At 31.0% G+C, this 24,766-nt stretch overlaps 1 protein-coding gene across 1 annotated transcript in view; it reads right to left on the bottom strand.

The window, feature by feature from the left end:
* Positions 1-1,370: 1,370 nt before the first annotated feature.
* LOC148271751 (putative peptidoglycan muropeptide transporter SLC46) overlaps positions 1,371-24,766 on the bottom strand; it is a 100,402-nt gene continuing 77,006 nt past the window's right edge. Inside the window, exons 5-9 of the mRNA XM_088240987.1 lie at positions 17,353-17,454; positions 5,610-5,747; positions 4,799-4,882; positions 2,832-2,988; positions 1,371-2,148 (exon numbers count right to left, since the gene is read on the bottom strand). Of these exons, the coding sequence (XP_088097113.1) occupies positions 1,869-2,148; positions 2,832-2,988; positions 4,799-4,882; positions 5,610-5,747; positions 17,353-17,454 (761 nt within the window). The 3' untranslated portion in view covers positions 1,371-1,868. The remainder of the gene's footprint in view (positions 2,149-2,831; positions 2,989-4,798; positions 4,883-5,609; positions 5,748-17,352; positions 17,455-24,766) is intronic.

Below are 24,766 nucleotides of genomic sequence, written 5' to 3'. Positions count from 1 at the left end.
AAATTAATACTATTTTCCCAAAAGTTATGTTCGATTGACTTTAGTCAATTTGATGTTTAATAAATAAGGTCTGGGAAGATTTTGTTAGATAGGTATATTATTCTTAATAATGCATCAGTTTCAAACATTTTTCTTTATTAATATTATTTACAATATAAATACAAAACCACAATATGTTTCATTACTCTAAACACTAAATGTTATTAAATCTCAAGTACAAACAAGCATTCCTCACTTTATCTGTTGCATCATTATTATACAAAAATCTTTAAATGTCTTCATGAAATGATATACACCAAAAACAATAACAAAATAGGGAAATTTCAACTAAGTAAATACATAATAAGTTTAAAAAAATAAATAATTAGAGCTCTTTTGCGAATTAACGAAAGATTGACTTTAAATGTTTCGAACATTCTTTTTACATTATGTTTAATTCAAATAGTGAAATCAGTTTTCTCTATATTCCATAGTTAACAATAAATAATCCTCAACGATATTTTCACTCTCATTTCAAGCACATCTTTATAACTATTTTACAAAACCTATTTATCTCTTAATAATACTTTGGAGTTGGTACTCACTAAGTTATGTTTGGGTATTTATGCTAACAAAAAGCACCATTTGTTTTACTTAGCTTCTCGAAATCCACTCGATTGACACCTACAGAGGTTCAGCAAATATTCTAAAACTGATACAACTAAAGCAATGTCTACTTATATTATTTTAATGTCTTGTATTAAAATACTCTTAATAAATATAATATTAATTACTGTTGTGACATATTTAAAATACAATTGTAATTGGTTCTACTCCAATACAATCATGTAAATAGGATTTATGAGTCTTACAATCTAAAGGTATATATTTACAATGAATAATTCATTAAATAATATTGATGTTATAAATATAAGGATTGTATATTATATATTTATACTGTCTACCGCGTGGCTGAAATTCTCATGGTTTTATGAGAATTTCAGCCAATTCAGTGATGTTTCATCAACATTTTTAATTAGAGGCTCATCACATGTTTAGATTATAAAATTATCGAACCACTTCCCCTTATATAGAAAATATTGTCATGATCACACAAATTTATAGTCTCTAAATTTAATAATAAATATCTTTTGTAACAGTCAATTAACATGCCTAAAATTAGACATGGCTATGCTAAAAAAGTTGCCAGAAGAAACAAACTGGTTGACCTTTAACAGGAGCAGTATTTTTGAAGTACAGTAGATATAATTATGCACTCTCTTTTTTAAAAAACCTTTTTTGGTGCTAGGAATCGTATCTATGCTCCACCTAATCGGTGGCATATCACATTAGTTAACTGCTAGTTGATATATACAGTAAAACTCAAATTATCGGTGTTAATGAGTACCAGATTTTATTACAATACATTTTATTATAATACAGCGAATTGAAATCGCTTGCTTAAACATGTCCAGCAAAGTTAATTGCTCAACTAAATTAAAAACACATCCTTTATTTTTTATTTTCTGACAACGATTTGGATGTCTGACTGGAGTTCGGATAAATGGAGTTCTAATGTATATGAAATTACTCGGTTAACTTAAAATAAACATTTACACATATTAAATACTGACAAATATTATTTGAATTGTCTATTTTATCATTATAAAAATAATCGATAGATTTATATTGGAAAAGAGATTCAAACTTGGACCAAGATCTATTATCTACAGTTTGTCATAAGCACCACTAATCAATCGTAAATTTATAAAATTGCTATTTGCAATTTGATAAAGATACGAAATATATATTTTTTTGCCGATAGCTGACAATTCTAGTTTTATAATTTCACTTATCCTGTTAATACTTTACATTAAACGTTTTTGATTTTATATTTTTGAAGTACATTTGATTGTTTCTGCCATATTAATCTCTCCGAGTGAAGGTCTGTGCGCGTGGGATTGATGGGGAACTACAAGTTGATTACTGTCAGGTGTAGTATTTGATGTTCCCGTCTGATTGGATATCATGTTGCTTATTCTCTTGTCACCCGCTTCATTTTCTTCGTCCTTCTGGAAGGCTGTGTTTATCATACCACCTTTGTCTGTGTCTTTCTCTGCCTGATTTTCTTTTCTTAATCTGTCTTTCTTGTGAATTGTGTACATCCATCTAAAATAATATAATAAATTTATTTCCAAGTTTTATTACATTCTTGTGACTAAATACATTTATAAAATAATATTTTAAACAAGCAGTATTTCTATCACACAGTGTACCTTAGTTTGCATTAGTTTTAATCAAATAGGTATGTAGTTTCATATTATTTTTTTATACCCGATATTGCAATATTGTTACCAAAAACAGCTGTAATATACAATGAAAAAAGAAAATGAATACAAATCTTGACCAATTTACATGTCTGTTTTGGTTAGTTGAGAGATATTGACTTTAGCACAGTGCATTTATTTTGTACTAAAATCTTTAATAAATCAATTTAAATTGTAGCTTTTCAAGCGTTTTCACTTTGCCAAGTTTGTATTAAAGATGTGTTTCAGTTGAGACGAGATCTCTTATAGAGTGATGTTTTAAATGCGAATAAAATTTTGAGGTTTTAAAACGTCTTCATTTAAGAAACTGCATACAGTTTACATATCTCCATGCCTCTCATTTATAACAGCGCATCCACTTAAAACCGACATTAAGCAAAATTATAACGAACATTATCAATACCGGTATTTAAAATATTCACCGTTCTTAATTGTACAAGGGAGAATTTATTTACATTCAGCTCATCAGTACTCATTTCATCTATTCTCGATGTCCTAGTAAAAATAATATACTAAAACAATTACCCAAATATTATAACTGCGGGTGCTGTCAGTGCTCCTCCTAGTAGGAAGAAGGCCCCAGGAAGTGTCTTCAGGGTTGCGGAGTATACGGATGTGTACATAGGCCCATACACAAGTGGCATCATAGCCTCACATACGCCAAACAAAGAATTTACTTTTCCTGCAAACAGGAAAGAAAGTTAATATTAAGTGAAGTATTCATAGATAATTTCTGTACCTCAGAGGCAGACTGATGCAAATTAAATCGTCAAATGTTCCACATAAGCCTAAAGAATCTACTATCTCTAAGAGATTTTTAATAATTTATAGCATTAATGTATATTTTCAGTATCTTAATACATTGGTTCTTTCATTATAAGACTTGCATTTCTTCAAAATCAGTGGACATGATCATAAACTGGATATGAAAATCAAAATGTCATTTCATCAACTTCTGGATTTGCATCCGTCTGCCTCTGCGGTACAGATTTATTAGTACCCAAATAAAATAAAAAGGATAAAATCAACACAGTACAGGGTAAAAATATCCTTTGCGTGCTTGTGTTAATTTGAGATTTTTTTGTTTCATTTATTTATCATTATTTTTCCATAAAATCATTAAAGTAATTTCAAGTTGCTTTGAATAACTTGGGGTAAATAACTCTGTTCTAACATTGATGTATATGTATACACTAGATTTGGCACTAAGCATCCAACTTGTGTTCCATTAAACATATGTTCTGGAGCTTATATTTGATAGAAAATAGTGTTTTTTCTTATATACGCTAAGCAAATGTGAAGTAGTGCAAAAGGGCGCGACGTGCAGCTTTGAATAATTCAGAGTTAGCGACATAAACAGTAAGTCCTCTTTACTCTACTACGCGTTTTGCATGGAAATGTTCTATAATTTTTAGAACACTATTTCAAATTCGCTTTTTATGAAGCGTCATCTCTATTTAATTATACCTCAGTGTGTTCCAAGACAATTTCACTAAGGATAGCTGCCAGTAACCTCTTTTGGGCCTGCCACACACTCGACGAGTGGCATGGGAAGTAGCGAGGAAAGGAGGCAGAGACGTAGTGTGGCAACATTACTTGTCATGCCACACGTCATGCTCCTCGTCGTGCCCATCGCTCCCTATTTTGTTGGTTTTTTGAGCGCGAGTCAAAGGACCGGCAATATGAGCACGGGTGAGTGGCCACATAATCGGTGGCACGCGTATCTGTTAGTATGAGTGACCACTCCTACCTTCAGGAAATATTGCTGTCTGATATCAAGCACGCCATATTCCTTGAATATTGAATCACTCTGATATCTGTTAGGCTTTTTCAGGATGGTTCTTATCCAGAGCTGTCTTAGGCCGTGCAGAGACCCTTGGATACGCAGTGCTTGGTGCCATTTTTAGAAAGTAAAAAAACCTTTTTGTCGTGACATTTCGAGGCTCCTACCAGGCCGGGGACCCTGGACTCGTGCCCCACGTGCCCTTATGGAAATGACGGCTCTTTTCATATCAATGACCTTTGCGCTTTTGCCGCTGGGTCCAACTCTGTCTTGGTATAACTACCCCGAGCAATTACACCGTACATCATCACAGAATTTGCCAGCGCAGAGTAGAAGCATTTCAAGTCTTCGGGTCTTAGTATATTCCTTAGAGGTACGAAGAAATGTATCATGTTCTTAATCTTATATGAAATTATTTTAATGTGCATATCCCACCTTAAAAACCTATCAATTTTAGTACCCTAAAACAATATGTATGTAATGTTGCCAAAATGTGCTTGAAAATGAAAGTTCAACTGATATATTAATACAAATTACTCTATGAATATAAGTCTTCGGGTACCTTATGATAATAATACATTTTTTTAATAACATACGTATTATATCCCATATGTGGCATTTATTCATGAGATAGTTTTGTCATAAATATGCCTTGGATTTATTAAATCTTCTTTAAGTTAGGATATTTACCTTATATTATTGTACATACCTAGTTCATCACTTGGCACCAGTTTTGAGACAATGGATCGCATCGCTATAAAAGAAGTTCCATTTAGAATTTCCACCAGAGGTGCTGTAATTGTAAAAAATATAATGTTAGAAAGATATTGATGGAGTAGGATGTCATTTAATTTCACATTGGGCCTTACTTAAGGTAAAATAAGTAAGGCGCATTCATTTTAACTTAAGCAAATTTATTTATGCTCATAAAGGTTAAGGATAATAATGCATCAAATTTGTATAAACTTTCTGTGCATAATAATGATTAACGGTGAGATTTTCCACTATAATTTAAAATGAAGTGAAGCGAAGTTTTCCATGTTTATTGACTAAAGCTGAATAAAAGTATTAAGAGGTCAAAGTTGAATGAGACAATGGCTGAATTGGGAAGTCCTAAATAGCTAAGAAGACTTACTATGAACTCTAGTCATCAGGGTTGCCAAATATATATAAAAAATAAAGGAGATATTATAATAACAAATAAAAAAGGGAAAACCAGTTTCTTCCCCAAAGCAATTTACTTTGCAGGATATGTTAAAGTAAGGTTTAAATGTAATTTCAATTCATTGTGAAGCAATGAAAGAGTGATATTAGAGTAAATTTAGCATTTTTTTTACAAAACCGCCTTAATTTAAAGATTACTCCCACTATTTGGATTTCTGGATAACGTCTAGAACTCGTTAATCCAGATAATTCAAGTTTTACTTTATTACTATTTTTTCTTTTAATAATGATCGAACAACCTGGCCTTAAAACATTTATTTACTTATCTAGAATATGTATGCACTTATATCTCTTACCCATATAAATTTGCCATGTGTTGATAGCAAATGCATAAACGAAACTCGAAAGAATCTTGCTCATGCATGACAGTATTCCTATTATCGCATCATCCAACTTCATCAGGTGACTGAACACTCCCACTGAGAACAGAGTACCTGGAAATTAAAAAGTAATTGTTAGATTACAAATGACATAATATAGTCGCTTCTAATGAATTCAATAAAACAGTTTATATTTATTTCTTCTTTTAAGTCATGCCCAATAGAGTGGGCCGATGATGTATAAAATTTTTTTTTTGCACATCAAAGTGAAAGGGGCCTAAAAATTTGCATTTTGGATCACATTGAGCATAAAAGTTATTTAAAAAAATATTCCATACTACTTTTGGCCCTCAACCGAGGTTTGAAGTTCATAACTGTTTGAATATTTTGTTAATTATCTATATAGATATTTTTTTTTTGTTAGTAAAGATATAATTCAATCACATTACAAATTTGAACACGTTTTAAAACTACCGAAATGCAAAAAGTTTACACTCCGCGGAACTGATTCTGTTCAGCGTTGGCTAATATTGACGAAAACGATGGCCCATTAAAACAATGCTACCCATTTATCACCAAACAAAGTGCAACTCACGCCCTTAGACGCTTATTTAATAAGGTTTAGTACACATTATAAAATTTAATTGGACTGATTTTCTTACTTAAATACGAAATGACAGCTGGTTTAGCGCAAAAAAATGACTTTTTCGAAAACTTCAAACTCTGGTTGAGGATCAAAAGTAGTATAAAATATTTTTTGCATTCCGAGTTATTCAAAAAGCAACTTATAAGACCCCTGTCACTTCCAAATTCAGAAAAAAAAATATCGGCCCACCCTAATGCCCAATGAGTAGAACTGAAAAAATTGTTGTGTCAAAGTTACAATAGGGAAATATCCATACTAAGAATACCGATAAAAATATTTGAAATGGATTTACAATAATTAGTTGTATTTTCGAAATGAATATGGATATTGGGGTAGAAATGTTTTCATACGTAAATGTAAAAAATAAATTTAATAAAAATACGTTGCAAGAAAAACGCAACGTGTTTGGCCTTGGTTGTTGTGACAACAAGATTTGTGATAATGTTCTAAACAAATTTCAATGGCCAGGAACAAATAATCATGAATCGTGACGTATTAGGGGCATGGCCAATGGAATGACCATTTTTGCGGGAATTCAAAATTACAAATTAAAAATATTTTTTTTATGCTACTAATAATTAGCAAAAAAAAATAATTTTTTTACTGGACATTATTCCATAAACCTTTATTACTTTAAAATGTAAAAAAAAGTTATATTTCCCTAGTATAAATAATTATCTGTCATGTTTTAGAGCGTTTTTAATCAAGTCCAGTAGATTATGATGATTATTTGTCAATTGTATCTGATCCATAATATTACAATATGTATATAAATCATACCACTAATATTTTACTCTTAAAATTGAAACTCAAGAATGAATACTTGCAGTAATAATTCAATCACATGTTAATTTTATTTTTTACATTAAACGCTCATAGGGCTTTTAACATAAAACAAAATAAAGTTTATAAATAAAAATAGGTAGCAGTTTACGAGTACAGAGGTTAAACAATTAAGTTGATAAAAACATGTTTGAGAAGTTATAGAAGTAATTCAAAAGTTCGTAATTTACTTGTTACAATGTGTAATTTAATATATTTGAAAGAGTAAAAAAGAAATTAAGAGCAGATAAAAGTTATTTCATCACTATAATAATTTAGTAGCAAGGGAGTGACTAATTTAAACATTAATTTAACTGGTAACTTATTACATTGTACTTAACATAATTTTTGATTTGATTAAAGCAGGCAAAGTATTAAATAAACCAAAAAGATGGTTAAATTTATTGGCATTTGGGTGAAATCAAACTAACGCGTTTGTTTGATTAACGGAGAGAACTGAGCATAATTTGTTTGGAATAATTTAGTATGGAAAGTACATCTAAGCCTGGTGGTCTTAAAAGGGATCCTAAAATGTATTTCATTTACCAAGCATGGACAATCTATGACATTATTCACAATATTATATAGTGTGACAACATCAGCTACTATGCGTCTAGTTGAAAGGGAGAATACATGCAAATTTTCTAATAACAAATTATATGATATCTCAGAAAGAGGTAGACTCATCTTATAGTTTACATATCGTAGGAACTTTCTCTGGACTCTCTTTAAGTTATCAATATTTACTTTATAAATGTAAATTTATTTAAATTTTACCAAATTCTAATTTTTATTATTCCAATTTCCTTTACTTATCAACAAATTAACATTGACATATTTTTAACCTACAGAACATAATTTGTGTTTTAGTTTTAAATATTTTATTTCTGGTTAGCTGAGTAAAGAAGTTCATAATTTTGGCCTGTAAAACACAGAAGTTTAGGTAAATAGTGCAATCGTTTGAAAACACAATTTTCTCCAATGGTAAACTTTCCCATTTTTTAAAGGAAGGCGTCTGGATGGAATCCAGACAAGGTTTACATGAAATATTTAATGAAATGTGTATTTTGTCATAATACTATCGATTTTTAGAGATGAAATTTCAATTTGATAAGAGGGAACCTGAATAGTAAAAATTGATTAATAAAACAAAAATAAGTCTGTACCTTGAAGGATAAACCACGGGAGTCATTGAATGATGTGTTCAGAAAACAAGATTTTGTGATTGTGCAGAAAACCCCGCTTCACATAGATGGGATGTTGGAAATGGCCATAGGGATTAATGTTCAGTCATTACAGCACTATGACACATTTTATAGGTATGTTCGATTTTCGAAAAGTAGTTTTGATTTTTAAACAGAGCCTTGCGCGGCCCGGGGGTTGGGGACCACTGCTACAAATATGTTTTACTATCTTAAAAATAGCAAACCTACCATTGTAGTACTAATGCGCGTTTTGTTATAATACTATGAATGGAAGTAGTAAATAAATAATATTGTTTGCAATATTTATAGAATTATAGAATGAGAAAACTTATATATGAACTTATATAACTATCGAAAAAGTAAAATCTCTTACAAATTTTTCTTCATTTTTAATATTATTTCCATTTGTAAATACTCACTACAAACGACAAACTTTAAAGTATCTTTTTTTACTTAAATTTTAATTTTTAAACAACTTTCATTTTTCTTTTTCTTTTTGGTTCTCTTTTTTATACTTACATAATTAACCTTACATATAATTGCTTTATTATATGGAAACTTCACTGGTCCATTAGAGTTAAGTCTAATTGTGTAAAAATTAAACTTTGTAACTGTACTGTATGTTTCCTAAATAAAAGAAAATAAAAAAAATAAAAAAAATAAATATTCTAATATATCACGAAGTAACATCGTTTGAATTGATTTCATGGATTAGAGTTGTTTTATCACACAGAACCACAGAAAAATATCAATTTATAGTATATATATTACTTACATTATATTAACATATTACAACAGAGATGAAGAACATTTAAGAGAAGGTAATATAGAAGTCCCGGCATCTACAGGGCTTATGACCTGTCAATGGATAGTTTAAGTGGCCACTTTACACACTGTGTAACATTCACTATTCTGCCCATATTTGAACATCTGTATTCCTTCAATTCTTTCATCTGTTGATGTTTGTGAAGTTAAAGAGCTGAAAACTTTATTTATGCGGGTGAGATACATCTAATTGAATTATTTCACCTACATACTAGGCAACGCCTGAAAATGTTATTTTTTCAATTTCTATTCTTCTTCATGGACCAGGTGGATTTATCAATTATATTATGTACCTCCTTTGTAGGTACAAATATATGATATATTTTTATAGCTTACCTGTAAATAAAATCACCATTCGCCACTGGTAGGTACCTACTATCCACTATCGTAATTTTTAACACGAGACAACTGAACTGCTCTCTTAGCCTTGTTTGTGAATTTCAATGGGTTAAACGTTCTACGAATTTAATAAAAATATTATTTTGTTAACAGCAGCTTTAGGCATTGAAGACAATTACCATAATCGTTGCAAATCTTCATAGAAGTCTTCTCCGGAGATGATAAACAAAATTGAAAGAGAATTGACAAAATTCATTATATTCAACACGTTTTCCAATACTTTATTTATCACATGTTCCTAAATATTATTTGCGTAATTTCCTAGTATTTTAACAAAGCATGACCTCATTTCGGTGAATAGCAAACAAAAGATACTAATTACAATGTTTTCTGCATCAAATTAATAGTTCGTTTGCTTGTTGAATACACAATTTCTTCGAACTAATACTATTTAAAAGATTAATTTAAATCGACATCTGTGACTGTGACGCAGTCCATGAAATTACGTACAAAAATTTAAGGAAAAAAAATGTACGTAATTAAAAAACTTTCATTTTAAAAACATAATATATGTAGTAGGTAATCTAATATACTATATTTTTAATATTATTTTTGGGATAATTATCTAGAAGATATATTTATCTACGTTGTCGGCCTCGTAGTGCAACTGTTAAATGGAAAAAATCAGTGGTATTTTTGTGGATATCTGTGATTGGTTTCATTTTATGTTTTTTTCGTTTGTACATATGTATTTAGCTGTATTACGGTTGATATTTATTTATTTATATATACGCCCAATGGGCATTTTAAAGAACATATTTATAGTGACATAATGGGAAAAAAAAACAATCTATGCGGACGACTTAGGAATTTTATATGAAAACAAAAATGACATTGAAACGACTAAAACCATCAACAAGTAATTGTAAGTGAGTGACGTAAGTGCAAAAACTATTAGAATGGACAAATAAAAACTTCTTAACACTAAATGCCAAGAAATGCAATATAATACATTTCGAAACACAAAATAAGAACCATAACATGAACATAAAAATAAACAGCGAAACTCTTAAAGAACATGTGACTTACCTAGGACTCACAATGGACAGACAATTAAAATGGACAAAACACATAGACGGACTCACTAAAGTAATGGCATCACTACATAGCCTCATCTACAAAATTAAAGATTTTATACCAAGAAAGGAAAAAAATATGATGTACGAAGCCTATGTCAAAAGTAAATTGAGTTACATGATCGCCTTCTGGGGAACTGGTAACAAGACAGACATAACAAGAATACAAAGACAACAAAATAAAATTCTTACACTAACATACAACCTACCCTACCTGACCTCTACGACTGAACTGTATAAAAAAAACACATCAGTTTGACATAAACTACTTGACTAAAATTGAGACCTTAAAAATTGTGCACAAAATAACACTGGGAAACATACAAGACGATGACATAATATTAGTCAAAAATGCTGACATACACAAATATAACACCAGACAACAACAACACTGTCATATTGAAAAAGCAAAGACAAACACAGGACAGTCAAAAATACTACATAATGGACTTAAACACTACAACGACTTACCTTACTACTTGAAAACTTTTACTGGAGACAAATTTAAAATCAATCTGGAAAAGCACATGATGACTGAACTAACTAGACTAGACGAGACATAAAATGTCTAGACAATATTAAATTTCAAATGTAACCCTCACGGGTTTTTTAAAATTGTAAATAAATAAAATAAAAAATATTAAAAAAAACCTTGAAAAATATTATAAAGAAAAGTAGAAAGACACAATGGTATACAGTAGACTTTGTGGGAGTGGAAACGAGAGAGAGGTGTTTAAAATTTAATTTGATTCAGAAATCGTTTGAAAGAAGACAACTTGTTATCGAAGAAATCAATACTGGTATGTTTGTTGGCAGACCTAAGACTTCTGGATATAGGGGAATGAAAACCATAGTTAGTTCTATAGTTATTTGTATGAAAGAGTAATTTTTGTCTGAGGTTTCTAGTTGGGATATTTAATTTAATTTAGCTCAGTAGTTCAGACGCACTAAAGAGTGAGTTGAGAATTTTAAATATGACTAGAAGGTCGGATTTAGACGGTCTTGAGAAGATATATTTAAGCTAGTTTCTAACTCGTTATACGTATATTGGTCTCTGGATAAGCCCAACCTCCAGCATATCTTTCTCAAAAATTGATGTTGAACTGATTCAATATTCTTGATGTGAACATCATAATATGGAGACCAGATAACAGAGGAATACTCTAGGTGCGGGCGAACTAGGGAACAGAAGAGAGTTTTAAGGGTATTGATATTTTTGAAGTCAGTTGTGCCTCTGTTAACAAATCCAATCCATTAATATTCCAAATAAATAAAATAAAATAAAAAAGCAAAAAAAAATTAACATATTGTTGGTATATGGTATTTTCATTATAAAACAAAACATTTGTGTATATATATATATGTGTATTCAGGACCTCGTCAGCGCGTTTGCCTACCATGCAAGAGGTCTCGGGTTCGATTTCCGACATGGTTGATTTGAAATATTTATTTAAAAGGGTGTTTTCACACTAGAATATTTCATAGTCCCTGGGCTGCTACCTGAAGCGTAAGACTGATAATCTTACCTTCATGTAACCGCTTCTCGGGTTTGATTTCCAACATGGTTGACATGAAATATTTATTTAAACAGGTTATTTAAGCTAGAATATTTCATAATACCTGGATCGGAACCTGCACCGTAAGAGAGATCATCTTACCATCATGTAACAAAAAATTATCAAGATATGCTGTGATTGGTGTACCAATGCAGTGCCCTATGCACCTTCATCCACTGTCAAACTCGGGTTTCAGCTACTTGTTATGTTGTAGTTGGTTTTATGTGAAAGAGTGGTACATAAAACGTGTAAAAAAATACAATCTATATATTTTTGTAAAATAACGCTATGTGCTACATTATGGATTCCTAAAATATGTAAATTTTCGCTGAATGATTAACGGTTCTTTTTAAAAAGGGTTGATATTTGCATTTATCAATAGCAAAACGTTTTTGTCGGTTTTCGGGGTCGTTCGCATCCATTGGACATAAATCGACGATTCGTTACATAATTATCATAAACATACATTTTTGAATACTCAAATTGTCCTTAGCCTGATTACAGCTTCATGCTATAACCAAACAAACGGCTCTTAAAAAAAACCTTACTTACTTTTTTCGTATTTGTCTATTTGTGTTCATTGCACAAATTGATTGTTAACAGTCCATTTTTTGACGTTTTTCCACTTAACCGCACAGTAAGATGCATCGGTAATTTTCAGAAAACAAAACAATATTGTTTCGCAATTAATGCGATCGGTTTATTACCAGAGTGGTCAAGGATTGTCGCAGATTATAAACAAAGTCATTAAATAAAAAAATAAGTTTTTCAATAATTCTTAATTTCAAACAAAAAATATGACCACAGTCAATGATGCATTTAAATTTAAATAGTACACAAAATTAATTATGAAATCGAAAGCTGCTTACATTTTTTCATTTCTACAATTTTACGATTTTCAATAAATTCTTTTATGTTCCCAAGTAAAATATTGTAGGATTGCAAATTTGTTATTTTATAGCCTCTAAATCGTAATTAATTTTAATAATAATTCAATTACAGTTTTGACAATACATTAGTCTATTAGTGGGTTTTTTGTAGGTACTTAGATACCAATGCAGATGATGGAATTCAGTGAATTACCTTAAAGAGGCTGAAAATAAAAATTTGAACTGACCATAGTTTTCTTGGAAACAATCGAATGTAATAAATTATTATATAGTTTAATTTTTAAGAGTCTATTTCGTTTAGTTTAGAAGATAGTCAAAGATGAATGGAAGAATAACATTTATCAATTTGTGCACGACCTTTGTCTAGGTATTTAAAAGCTTTTATTTTTATGTTTTGATGTAATATTTAGTAATCATTGGTAAAATAAAATAAGATAAGATTCATTGGTTAATTATATATTGATAAAGAAGCTTGTGTCGCTTTGAAACCGGTCGGTAGAGAAAAGAAAGTGGTTAAGAACAATTTTGTTTTATAATTACATTATTATATTGAATAATCACAAAGATAGTGCTTCAAAATTAAAATTTTTTTTTTTTTGTTTTTCGTTTTAATGATTTACGGTTCTTTTCAAAATGGGTTCATATGTATTGTATAGATTTATTTAATTTCATTCATATCATGGTAAATTTTGTAAAAGTTTATTGTTTTTATGATATTATTTTTTTTGTGTTACATAAATGAAGGCATACTATTTTTTGTATGTTTAAACCCGCGCTGGGATTGCATACGAAGCAAAAAAAAAACAATTGTACTTATTTCTCGCGCCATAACCTGGCCATAACGTTATTTATATGAAATATTTATTTAAAAAGGTGTTTTCACACCAGAATATTTCATAGTCCCTGGACTGGTACCGGAAGCCTACGACTGATCATTTTACCTTCATGTAACGGAAACGATCAAGATACGCTGCGATTGGTGTACCGATACAGTTCCCTATGTACTATTAGGTGCGGAAATGGAATGATGATGATCATGAAAAATCACAGTTAATATCTCAAAGGAAAAAAAACGGGAGCCCATTTTTTGCCGTTTTGTAGTCAAAAATGCAGAAAATATCGCAATAAGCTATGTTAACGTGGATAACACACCAAAGTCTACATTCGTCCTAAAAATGTTTTTTTAAGTTGAAATAAAAATCTGAAGTCCAATTTGTTTTTGTGCAAAAAACATCAGTAGTACAGATACGCTATTTTTACCATACGTTTATTATCAAAATAATAATTATTTTTCATTGAAAGTTCTTTCATCATCATCAGTGGCGCTACAGCCCGTTGTGGGCCCTGGCCTCCTCCAGAATTTGTCTCCATTCGTCCCTGCACCCCGCGGCTCCTCTCCAGTTCCAGGCCAATCACTCTAATGTCATTTTACACATTATCTAGCCATTTTAATTTTGGTCTACCTCGGTTTCGTCTGCCTTCCGGAGTGGTATAATGAATCTTTTTTGGGGTACGGTTATCATTCATTCTGTGCACATGGCCCAACCATTGTAATCTTCTTATTTTGATGAATTGTGCAATGTTGGGTTCGCCATACAGTGCCTCTAATTCATGATTAAACCGTTTTCTCCACACTCCTTTTTGGTTGACAGCACCAAATATCTTCCTGAATATTTTTCTTTCGAATACTAATACCAAATTTTCATCTCTTTTGGTCATAACCCAGCATTCGGCACCATATGTAATGATCGGTCTGAAGAGAGTTTTGTAAATAATGGTCTTAGTTTTTCTAGTGAGCAATTTGAATCCCAAATGTTTAAACAAGCCATAATAACATATGTTTGCTGCCGATAGCCGTGCTCTAATCTCATTACTAAAATTGTTATCATTAGTCATTTCAGTACCTAAATATTTAAAGGAATTGACAATGTCTATGTGGTGTGACCCAACGTCAATTGCCTGTTGTACATAGTTTATTTGTGACTTTCTTGCAAGCATATGTTTAGTCTTAGATGTATTTATTTTAAGACCCATGTCATTTGCAGCCATTTCAAGCTTTAAGAAATGATCTTTTAATCCCGGGGCAGTTCTGGAGATAAAGTCTAGGTCATCTGCATAGGCTAATATCTGGGTGGTCTTTCTAAAAATAGTTTCTGTTCTTTCTACTCCTGCATCTCTTATGGATTTTTCAAGAGCAATATTACACAGCAGGCATGCCAATGCATCACCTTGCCTTAGACCGTTGTACGTCCGGAATGGATCTGACTTGCTGTTTTGAACCTTCACCAAGCATTGTGTTTTAGACATAGTCATCTTAGTCCAATCCCTAATTCCAGCATTGCCTCGTACAGTTTCGACTGATTGATACTGTCATATGCCGCTTTGAAGTCAATAAACATGTGGTGGGTCTTAATGTTATATTCCAGCATTTTTTCCAGTATGATCCTCAATGTAAATATTTGGTCAGTTGTTGATCTATCTGGTCTGAATCCACTATTAAAAGTTCTTTAGAAGTTGAAATTATCTCATTTGGTCAAAAAGTTGTGATGTTTCGGAAATATCACAATCAAACAATCTTGTCCTCTGAACATTTCGTTCAATGTTCATCTTTTAAGCCTTAAAGGATGAACCACGGAGTCACATTGATTTACGAAAATCTGGTAAAATTACCGTAAAATACCGGGGTAATTTAACCGCCTTACATCTCCATATAGGAGCCAAAACCGCATTTTTTTTTTTGTAAATTTTATTGTGAAATTTATGTAGAAGAAACTTGAGTGTTTGTAAAAAAATCATCTAGGCCAGGGCTGTCCAAAGCACGGCCCGCTACGTGTTTTTGATCTACCGCAAATACGAAAATTTTCCTTTCACAAAATTTATTTCGTAGAACATAATTTTGTTTTAATGGCATCCGAAATAAGTTCATATTAGAACAAGTTCTTTGTCACTATTATTAGAGGTTCTGTCACATATGATTATTATTATCATTTTGTCGGCCTCGTGGTGTAATGGTCAGTGCGTTTGCCTACATGGTTGATATGAAATATTTATTCAAAAGGGTGTTTTCACACCAGAATATTATATAGCCCCTGGACTGGTACCGGAAACGTAAGACTGATCATCTCACCCTCATGTAACAAAAAAATGATCAAGATACGCTGCGATTGGTTTACTAATGTAGTGTCCTATGCACCATTAGTGAATGACGATGCTGATGATTATTAGGGGGATTTTAGAACTGTGTATTAGTTTTTTCAAATTAACGAATCTTGGCTTAAAAACGGGGTCTATGATGGGCAGTACCTATCGTTGTGAAAGTGCATATTCAACTATGAATTTTATAAAATCTAAATATACATAGGTCTTCACTGTCAGATAAGCCACTTACACACGCAATGCGTCTGGCAACAACAAATATTAAAGTTGATATTGACAGAATAGGGAAATATCACTTTTTTACATTTTAAAAGTAATAAAGGTCTATGAAATACTGACCAGTAAAAGTTTTTTTTTGCTAATTATTAGTAGCTTAAAAATAATTTTTAAATTTGTAATTTTGAATTCCCGCATTACATCACGATTCGTTTTTATTTGGTCCTGGCCACTGGAATTCGTTTCAAACATTATCACAAATCTTGACGTTACAACAACCAAGGCCAAACACGTCGCGTTTTTCTAGCAACGTATTTTTATTAAAATTTATTTTTTACATTTATTTATAGAAACGTTTCTCCACAATATTCACATCGATTTTGAAAATACAATTAATTATTCCAAATCGATTTCATATATTTTTATCGGTATTTGCAGTATGTGATATTTCTCTATTGTAAAAAATAAATTAACGAAGAACTAAATAAAATTAATTAGTAAGAATAAGTTGACATATAACAACAGAGATGAAGAACATTTTAGAGAAGGTAATACGGAAGTCATACGGAAGATAAAAGAATTTCAAATATGGGCAGAATGGTGAATGTTACACAGTGTGTAAAGTGGCCACATAAGCCCTGTAGATGCCTAGACTTCTGTATTACCTTCTCTAAAATGTTCTTCCTCTCTGTTGTTATATGTTAATATTGACAGCTCCCGGGGAGTTGAATCCAGTCCTTGTCTACCAAAATTTGGACAAATTCAAATTATTGTTACGTTAAAATAAGAACTTGTAACAAAAGTTGAAGTGTTTGTTTTATTTGGCAATCCAATAATTAATCCAATCCGATCCGGATTGTATCTGATTTAGACATCCCTGCTTTAGAAGTTTTGCGAATAAAAAAAAAAAAAATAAGCAATAACTCACCGACAAGGTTGGTGATCATACTGTATGTTGAGAAAATACTGAAGTCTACTTCATTCCAATTGAACCTAAATCTGGTAAAGAGATAGATGACCACCATCTCCCCTGGAAATAAAAAAAAACAATTATTAATAAATAAATAATTTTTTTACGCGGGATAACGGGGGTAACATGTTTATTATGACATAAAAAGTCAAGTATCTCGGCCACATAATACTGACTGATGATGGTAAAGATGACCAGAATGGAGAGACAGAGAAGAGCCATAAATGACAGGGCCTCTGTGCTAGCAAGACACTGCGTTTAGTGGAGCTCTCATTATATCCTTAATTTTTTTAAAGATTAATTAAGACTATTTTTTCTGGTTGGGATACGCTCCCACTTGCTATTTAATGATGTTCACGCTTACACATACCTGAACACTTACTCAGACACAAATACACCTCCACACTTACTCTCATACAAATACACACAAACACACCCTTTTGTTGTACCACAATTTAATATGTATGATTTTTATTTAGAAACTTCGCTGGTCTGTCTTTAAATTGTATCTTTTATATGTTTTTTAAATTTATTTATTCATTCATATTTTTCGTTTGCAAACTATAATTATTATTAAAAATAATGCGACCTCACTGGGGTTTCCCGTGCCGAGGACACTTAACCATATACTTTTTTGAAATTACATTGGAGAATAAACAAAGAAGACTAACTTAAAAAACAAAGATAATTAACAAATATTCAGTCAGATTTAAAAACAAGGTATTTATGTACATCTATACTATTTATATTACAAAACACACAATGAAAATAACAAAAACCTAAAATAAGCTATACACTTGTGGAGTAGTTGATTCAATATTGGTATGGGCGAATGAGATAATCCATTTTACTTCTACCTAGCTCCACTATCCATTTTTTAAAGCCTTTTTAAACATTTTCTCGTTACTAATTGTTTTAATAGATAGTGGAAGTAGGTTATAGATTTTAATTAAATATTGCTCAAAATCTCTTTATCCGATTATTATATCATTGTCGCCTGTTTTTTTTTCTGTAAAATGAATAAATATCCTATTTGACCTTTATGTACTGTACACCACGGAGCTATGGTCATATTGAACGCAAGCAGCGCAGACTAGAATAATTAGTTATGGGTCACATATGGCAACGCCTAAGAAGCTCCAATAATACTCTTCTCCAAGCCACTACAATGGGCAGTTAAGGACATCACACCTTCACTATGATGGTATAGTTGAAAATAAATTCTCCCGAACGATCACGATGATACACTACTGACCCCCCACCTTCGAGTTTTGAGTAAGTACATCGATATGTACTGACAGGTTTATTACCTCACGTTACACATATTTACTCATTAAAAATAATTTTAAAAAATCTCCGCCAAACAGTTTTTGCTTTGATTACAATATATTTAACTTTTGAGTCGTTCTTAGGTGGCCAGTTTTTTTCTTAAAATCATATTTCAATTATGAGAGAGAAAAAACTAAGTTTTAAAGTCAAATTAAATTCTGACATAATAATCAGTTTTGAAAACGAGCGGCTAGATGCAGAGATAATGTGGCTAGATTCTGTCCTTCGCAGAAAAACACTAAGAACACAGATAATAAAATTACATCCGCCTATTATTTGATACCTAACATGTTGGATCTTAACAAAGATAGAATTTTAGCTGTCAAACCACCAAACTGTAATACCGGTAACTTTTCTATTACAGCATCCAATAAATTGCGGTTCTACGTTTAATTTTTCATTGTTATTTTGTAACAATAGCCGAGATACAGCACTTTTCTTAGATTAATCAGATTAATCCGCCTGATCCAAATGGTTTCGGTCTACCCTATATAAGAGCATCTAGCCCTAAAAATCTTGCCACTATAAAAAGAAAATTTAGTTATTATATTTTTTCCATTTATTTTACTATTCTCCTGAGTGTCGAGGTGTCAAAAGAGCCGGCTTTGTAATCGCTCGTTAGATAAATACAGACAAAAGTTAAGCATACCGTCTTGGCAATTGTCAAAAGTCATATAAAAATCATGTTCAAGCAAGCATTTTTTGCTTGAATTGCGATTTATTAAAGTTTTTAATTGGTTTAAAGTGGCCCCTTTTTATCACAGAAGCCTATTTAAATATAAATGAAAAATATTTAAAATTTTAATTAATTAAGAAACGCGGAATAAATTTTCGGGGTCATTCATTGGTCGAATCCGATCATATGCCGTCGAGATGATAAGTCGGTAGAACATACCGGGGTAGATAGAGATAGTATAGAAGTTAAGTATACCGTCTCGGTCTGTACCGAAGAAGATAGCATTTATATTCGCGGCTCAGGGCCAGTATTACCATGAAAAGTTTTTAATTTGATCTGCAAAGTAAAATAAAGTTTTCTGTGAGAAAAATAGAAGACGCATACAATTTTTTTTCCCAGCGTGTTCAATTACAGACTATCGACGAAGATTCTTTATATTTACGTACAAATATACAAATTTTTGTACATAAATAACGATTTTACTTTATACCGTCTCGATATGTACCGATGAAGACGGCGTTTATAATGGCGGCTCAGGGTGAATTTACTCACCACTCATCATTGGCTACAAATATTAAGACCGCTGATTATTTGTATATCATATTCATAGGCATTGGGATATGGCGTTGAGTAACGTGTACAGGTGATCGTCGGTTTGCGCCGGTTTGCGCCGGTTCGATTTACGCCGATTTACAATTACGCCGGATGGTGCCGGCGTGGAATTTCCTGGTTCGGCCTACGCCAGACGACAGAAGGCGCTGCGATTCTAATAGCAGACACACTTTTACACGTTGTTTTATTCTATTACCGAGTACGCGAGCAGCCTATTGTGTGTGTGAAATTGTTTCAGAGCTAGTTTCCGTCTTGTTTTTAAGAAAAATAAAAAGGTATGATTAATTTTTTTATTTTATTATTATTAAAATTAAAAGAATATTTAAAAAATTGTAGCTTATGCTATGATTCTGCAAGAAAGGAAGCAACAATCAAAGCAAATGAAATTGGATGTTTTTTTCATAAAAGTGATAAATTAATTTAGTATTTATTATTAAAAAATCATTAGTTATTTCAGGAGATTATTATTTATTTTGTAAACGAATTTAAACTGTATTTATTTAATAAATTTATAATTTATTTTGAATATATATAGGATATGTATTAAATAAACATGTTAGATTGTTCTCAGAATTTTAACACGGAACCTAACCCTATATCTTCCATTATATTTGTGTTGATTTTATACCGATTTTTTTTACGCCGGTGTCTCTCGGAACGGGACCCCGGCGTAAAACAAAGTTTACCTGTATTTAGAGTACCTAATAGTTGTTCATTTTATTTAAAACGAATTTGCAACCCTCAAAACACCCAGGCGTGTTCTACGTTTGCGCCCGTACCTCCGACACAGCGCCCGCCGCTGCTTTTTTCTTATATTTTAGAAAAGTTTCAGTCTACTATTGTATCGTTTATTCCTGAGATAACATTTTGAAATTCTCATTGTACTGTTTCTTCAGATGATGACGACACCACCTCCTCCCCCCCTTTCCCCGTCTCCTCTATAAATCCCCTCCTAAGACGGGAGACGAGATCCCGGTACAATAACTCAAGTAATCATCCAATTATTCCGAGTACCAACAAATTCGAAATCCACACACGTGACCTATACTCGAGTAATTTGATGTTTGTACAATTTGAATCCTGTCCTATGTTCATTCATTTATTTATATACTCCTATCAATAACCTGTCGCTCAAGGCTCGTACTATAAATATTTTCTTTTTTATTTCTCTCTAAGTTTTCACTGTAAGAATATTCATATTTATTTATCGGCATTTCTTTTGCAAAATTTATATTTATTGAATACTGTGCCTTATTTATTGAATTATTGCCGGCAAGATCGACATAAAATATTTTTTATTTATTATTTTATGTAATAAAAATGAAGAGTAAAATTATTATAATGTAAACTATGGTGAGTAAAAAAATAAATGCTTTGTTTTTTCTTTGCCTAGTTAAATTATTTTAGAGTATATTATTTCTCTTTAAGTTTTCAAAAATTACAAAAGTTTTTTTCCTTCAAACAAGCGTAAATAATGGAAATTATTATACAATTCTTAATATTTAAATATCTTATAAAAATTGCTAAATGCTCAAATCCCGTAAGCACTCTGATTATTTGTGTGTAACCTTAATAACGATTTTGGAACAACAGAGTTCCGTATTCTAATACAACCTTGTTGTTCTGAAAATAGCTGATTTTGTGAGCAACAAGAATCCATGCAAATTATTTTAACATCATTTTAACTAAATACGCTGTATCTTTTATTGAAAAATATTTTAAAATACATAAATAATCAAATGAAAAGGTGAACTAAATACTTAAAATGTCAAATATTTAAGAAATAACGGAATAATCACGAATCAAAACTTTAAACCTCATTGTCTCAGCTCCGTGAAAAAGCCAAATACCTTGTCATTCTGGTCACGATCTGTTAGTTTTTGCTAGTTAAAAAATATAAATAAATGGAAAAAAATCATTTAAGCATTAATTCCACCTTTATTTATAATTCTCACCAGTGACCAGGTTTAGTCGTGACTGACATCGTCAGACTGATTTGTTATTTATTTTTATAATTATTATTATTATTATTATTTATTATAATTATATTACATACACAAAATTATAATTTATGTAAGTTTGCTTTGACTGTCTAACTAGGGTTATTTACCCCGTTCTAAGACAGTCAAAAAAATATAAAAAAACAGTAATCAATTTATGGAAACAGTTATAAAGATACAGGACAAAGTGAAAAACAAAATAAAAAATGGAGTTAAAACATGGTAAAAAATGTAGTAAAAACATAGTAAAATGTAATAAAAACATAGTAAAATTGTAGTAAAAACATAGTAAAAATGTAGTAAAAAAACGTAGCAAAAAATTGATAAAAACAAAGTAATAAATGCAGTGAAAACATAGAAAAAACCATGAAAATATATAAATATGTCTATAAAAATATTTTGAAACTCAGTAAAATGCGAAATAAAAACAGAATACATAGTAAGAAACATATTTAAAGTCATAATAAAAAAATGAATGTATGTTGTATAGCAAAAAGCATATAACATTGTGGGTTTTTACTTTCACTGAACAAGCTGAGAACATGGCTGTGTTTTGGTAGTCGTGCAATGTTTTATTACAAACATGTACTAAAATATTATTGAAAACATCATCTGGATTATACAAAACTAGCGGACCCGACAGACGTTGTCCTGCCTGAACGTTGGCTTGCCTGCTATTAGTTGGGAAAAAGACTTTTCATTGATAAGTAGGTACCTAGGTACTTGTTTATGGTTGAATTCTAAAACAAAATTTTTTTTTTTCAAATATGGCATTATTTTTGCAAACGTCAAACTTCGGTCTTCTCACCAACAGAGGGGTGTACTTTTGTAGGAAAACTATTTTTTATTTAATATTATTTTAGTATTACCTAAAATCTAGGAAAAATAAATAAATGGGTAGAAATTATAAGGAATTTAAGGAAAGGATCTGATTTAAGATCCCCAAAAAACAAATGCTGTTTGTAAACATTCAAAAACAAACTTTTTTTAAACACAAAAAACAACATTTTTTTGTAAATGCATTCTCCTCGAATGCAACCCTGGTAGATCGATGAATAAAACATTTATGATCCTAACTTCTTTTTTACACATTCGACTGAAGATTTTTATATTCACGAACAAGCACAGCGCAAAGATCTATATTTCTCTGAAAACCGCACGTCAATCGGTTAAGCCGTCTAGGAGTTCGGTGACATCACACTTACAAAAGAATTATTATTATTTTTTATTTTTTTATCTATTTTTTTTTTATTTTTGCACCACAACAGGCCAGGAGGCCCAATTACAGTGGTGAATTACATCACAGAACACCCAGGCTTGAGAAAAATCACATTTAATTTTTGTGTTCCAACCGGGAATCGAACCCGGAACCTTCCGTCTGTGAGTCAAGCGTCTTGACCACTACACCACGGAGGCCGCCTTATATATATATAAAGATGTAAATTTTTTATAAATTAAAGATTCATTCAGTCCAAATAAGATATAAGATATAAAAAATATCAAAAGAACAAAAGTGCATATAAATAAATCATATCAATTAAAGTAAAATAATTACAGATGAAGATTGTTGATTGTACATTACAGAACATTTCATGAATAGAAAAAAATAATAATCTTCTGATATTATGTTAATGTAATTAATACGTATGAAAACTAATCTTAAAATCAATCTCAAGTCATTATTTTGTCTTTGATACAGAGGCAGTGGAAAATATGCCGTTTTTTTTATAATAGCACGGAACGTTTTTAAAAACAAAACCGTTCGGGTTGATCGCCCATATATTTATTTTTTCATTGAAAAGAATACTCAATCAACATTTGTAATCATAATATATATTATTATTATTCTAGTACTGAAGGTTACATACGTGCTTTGTGTGAATAATATAACATGTGAATGTCTGAAAATAAATTACATGATTCGATTGATTAGATAGAAACACAAAAAAAAGGTTGCTACGAGCCAAATTTTGATAAAGAAACCCCACGTTTTTTTTCGTAAAAAATGACCCAATTCTACGTATGCAATTCATTGTCAAATTATATTAATGTAAATTATAAACGTGCATATGTAATTAAACATAAAAAGCTCGCTTCATTTGTGAGTCTAATTTAGAATTGATTCAAGCTATTTTTTGTTCAAAGGACAAATGGATTGTATTATGCAAAAATGTGTCAAGCCAGAAAATCGAATAAAATGAGTTGGTGTCAGAATCATAATCCAAAACTGACATTCTTACTGAAAAAATAGTTTGATGAGTTTAAAGTTACAAATTCTCTGTAAAACTTCGATGTGTTAACTAAAAGCCATCAGCTGTAGTAAAAACAATGTAACTCTGCTTTAAGATGCTCAACGTGTTGCAAAAACGTGTTAACCCCGCAATAGACACATTTTTTGTCAGATTTGCCGGCAAGTTTTGTTTATTATAAACGGCAGCTCGGTTTTTGTAATTCGGGGATTTATATTGGAAGTTAATTCCGAGGTATTTTGAACTTCTGCTTTAGAACATAAAGATTTTATTGTTTTTTTTTTTCTTTTTTTAAAAAATGTAATAAATTATGGATCTCCAAACATAGGCAAAATGGTGAATGTTGCACAGTGTGTAAAGTGGCCACTCAAACCAGCCAATGACAGGTCATAAGCCCTGTAAATGCCTAGAATTCCATATTCCCTTCATTAAGGTGTTCTCCATCCCTGTTGTAATTTTTTGAGAGTAAAATGTTTTCTTTTCATATTTTTATATTAAAAAAATAG

Source organism: Micrasema longulum, unplaced genomic scaffold (genome assembly GCF_059751315.1).
Source record: "Micrasema longulum isolate JH-2025_06_02 unplaced genomic scaffold, ASM5975131v1 h1tg002678l, whole genome shotgun sequence".
NCBI classification, from domain to species: domain Eukaryota; kingdom Metazoa; phylum Arthropoda; class Insecta; order Trichoptera; family Brachycentridae; genus Micrasema; species Micrasema longulum.
Note: the sequence above shows the minus strand (reverse complement) of the source record. Positions and strands in the feature narration are given on the sequence as shown.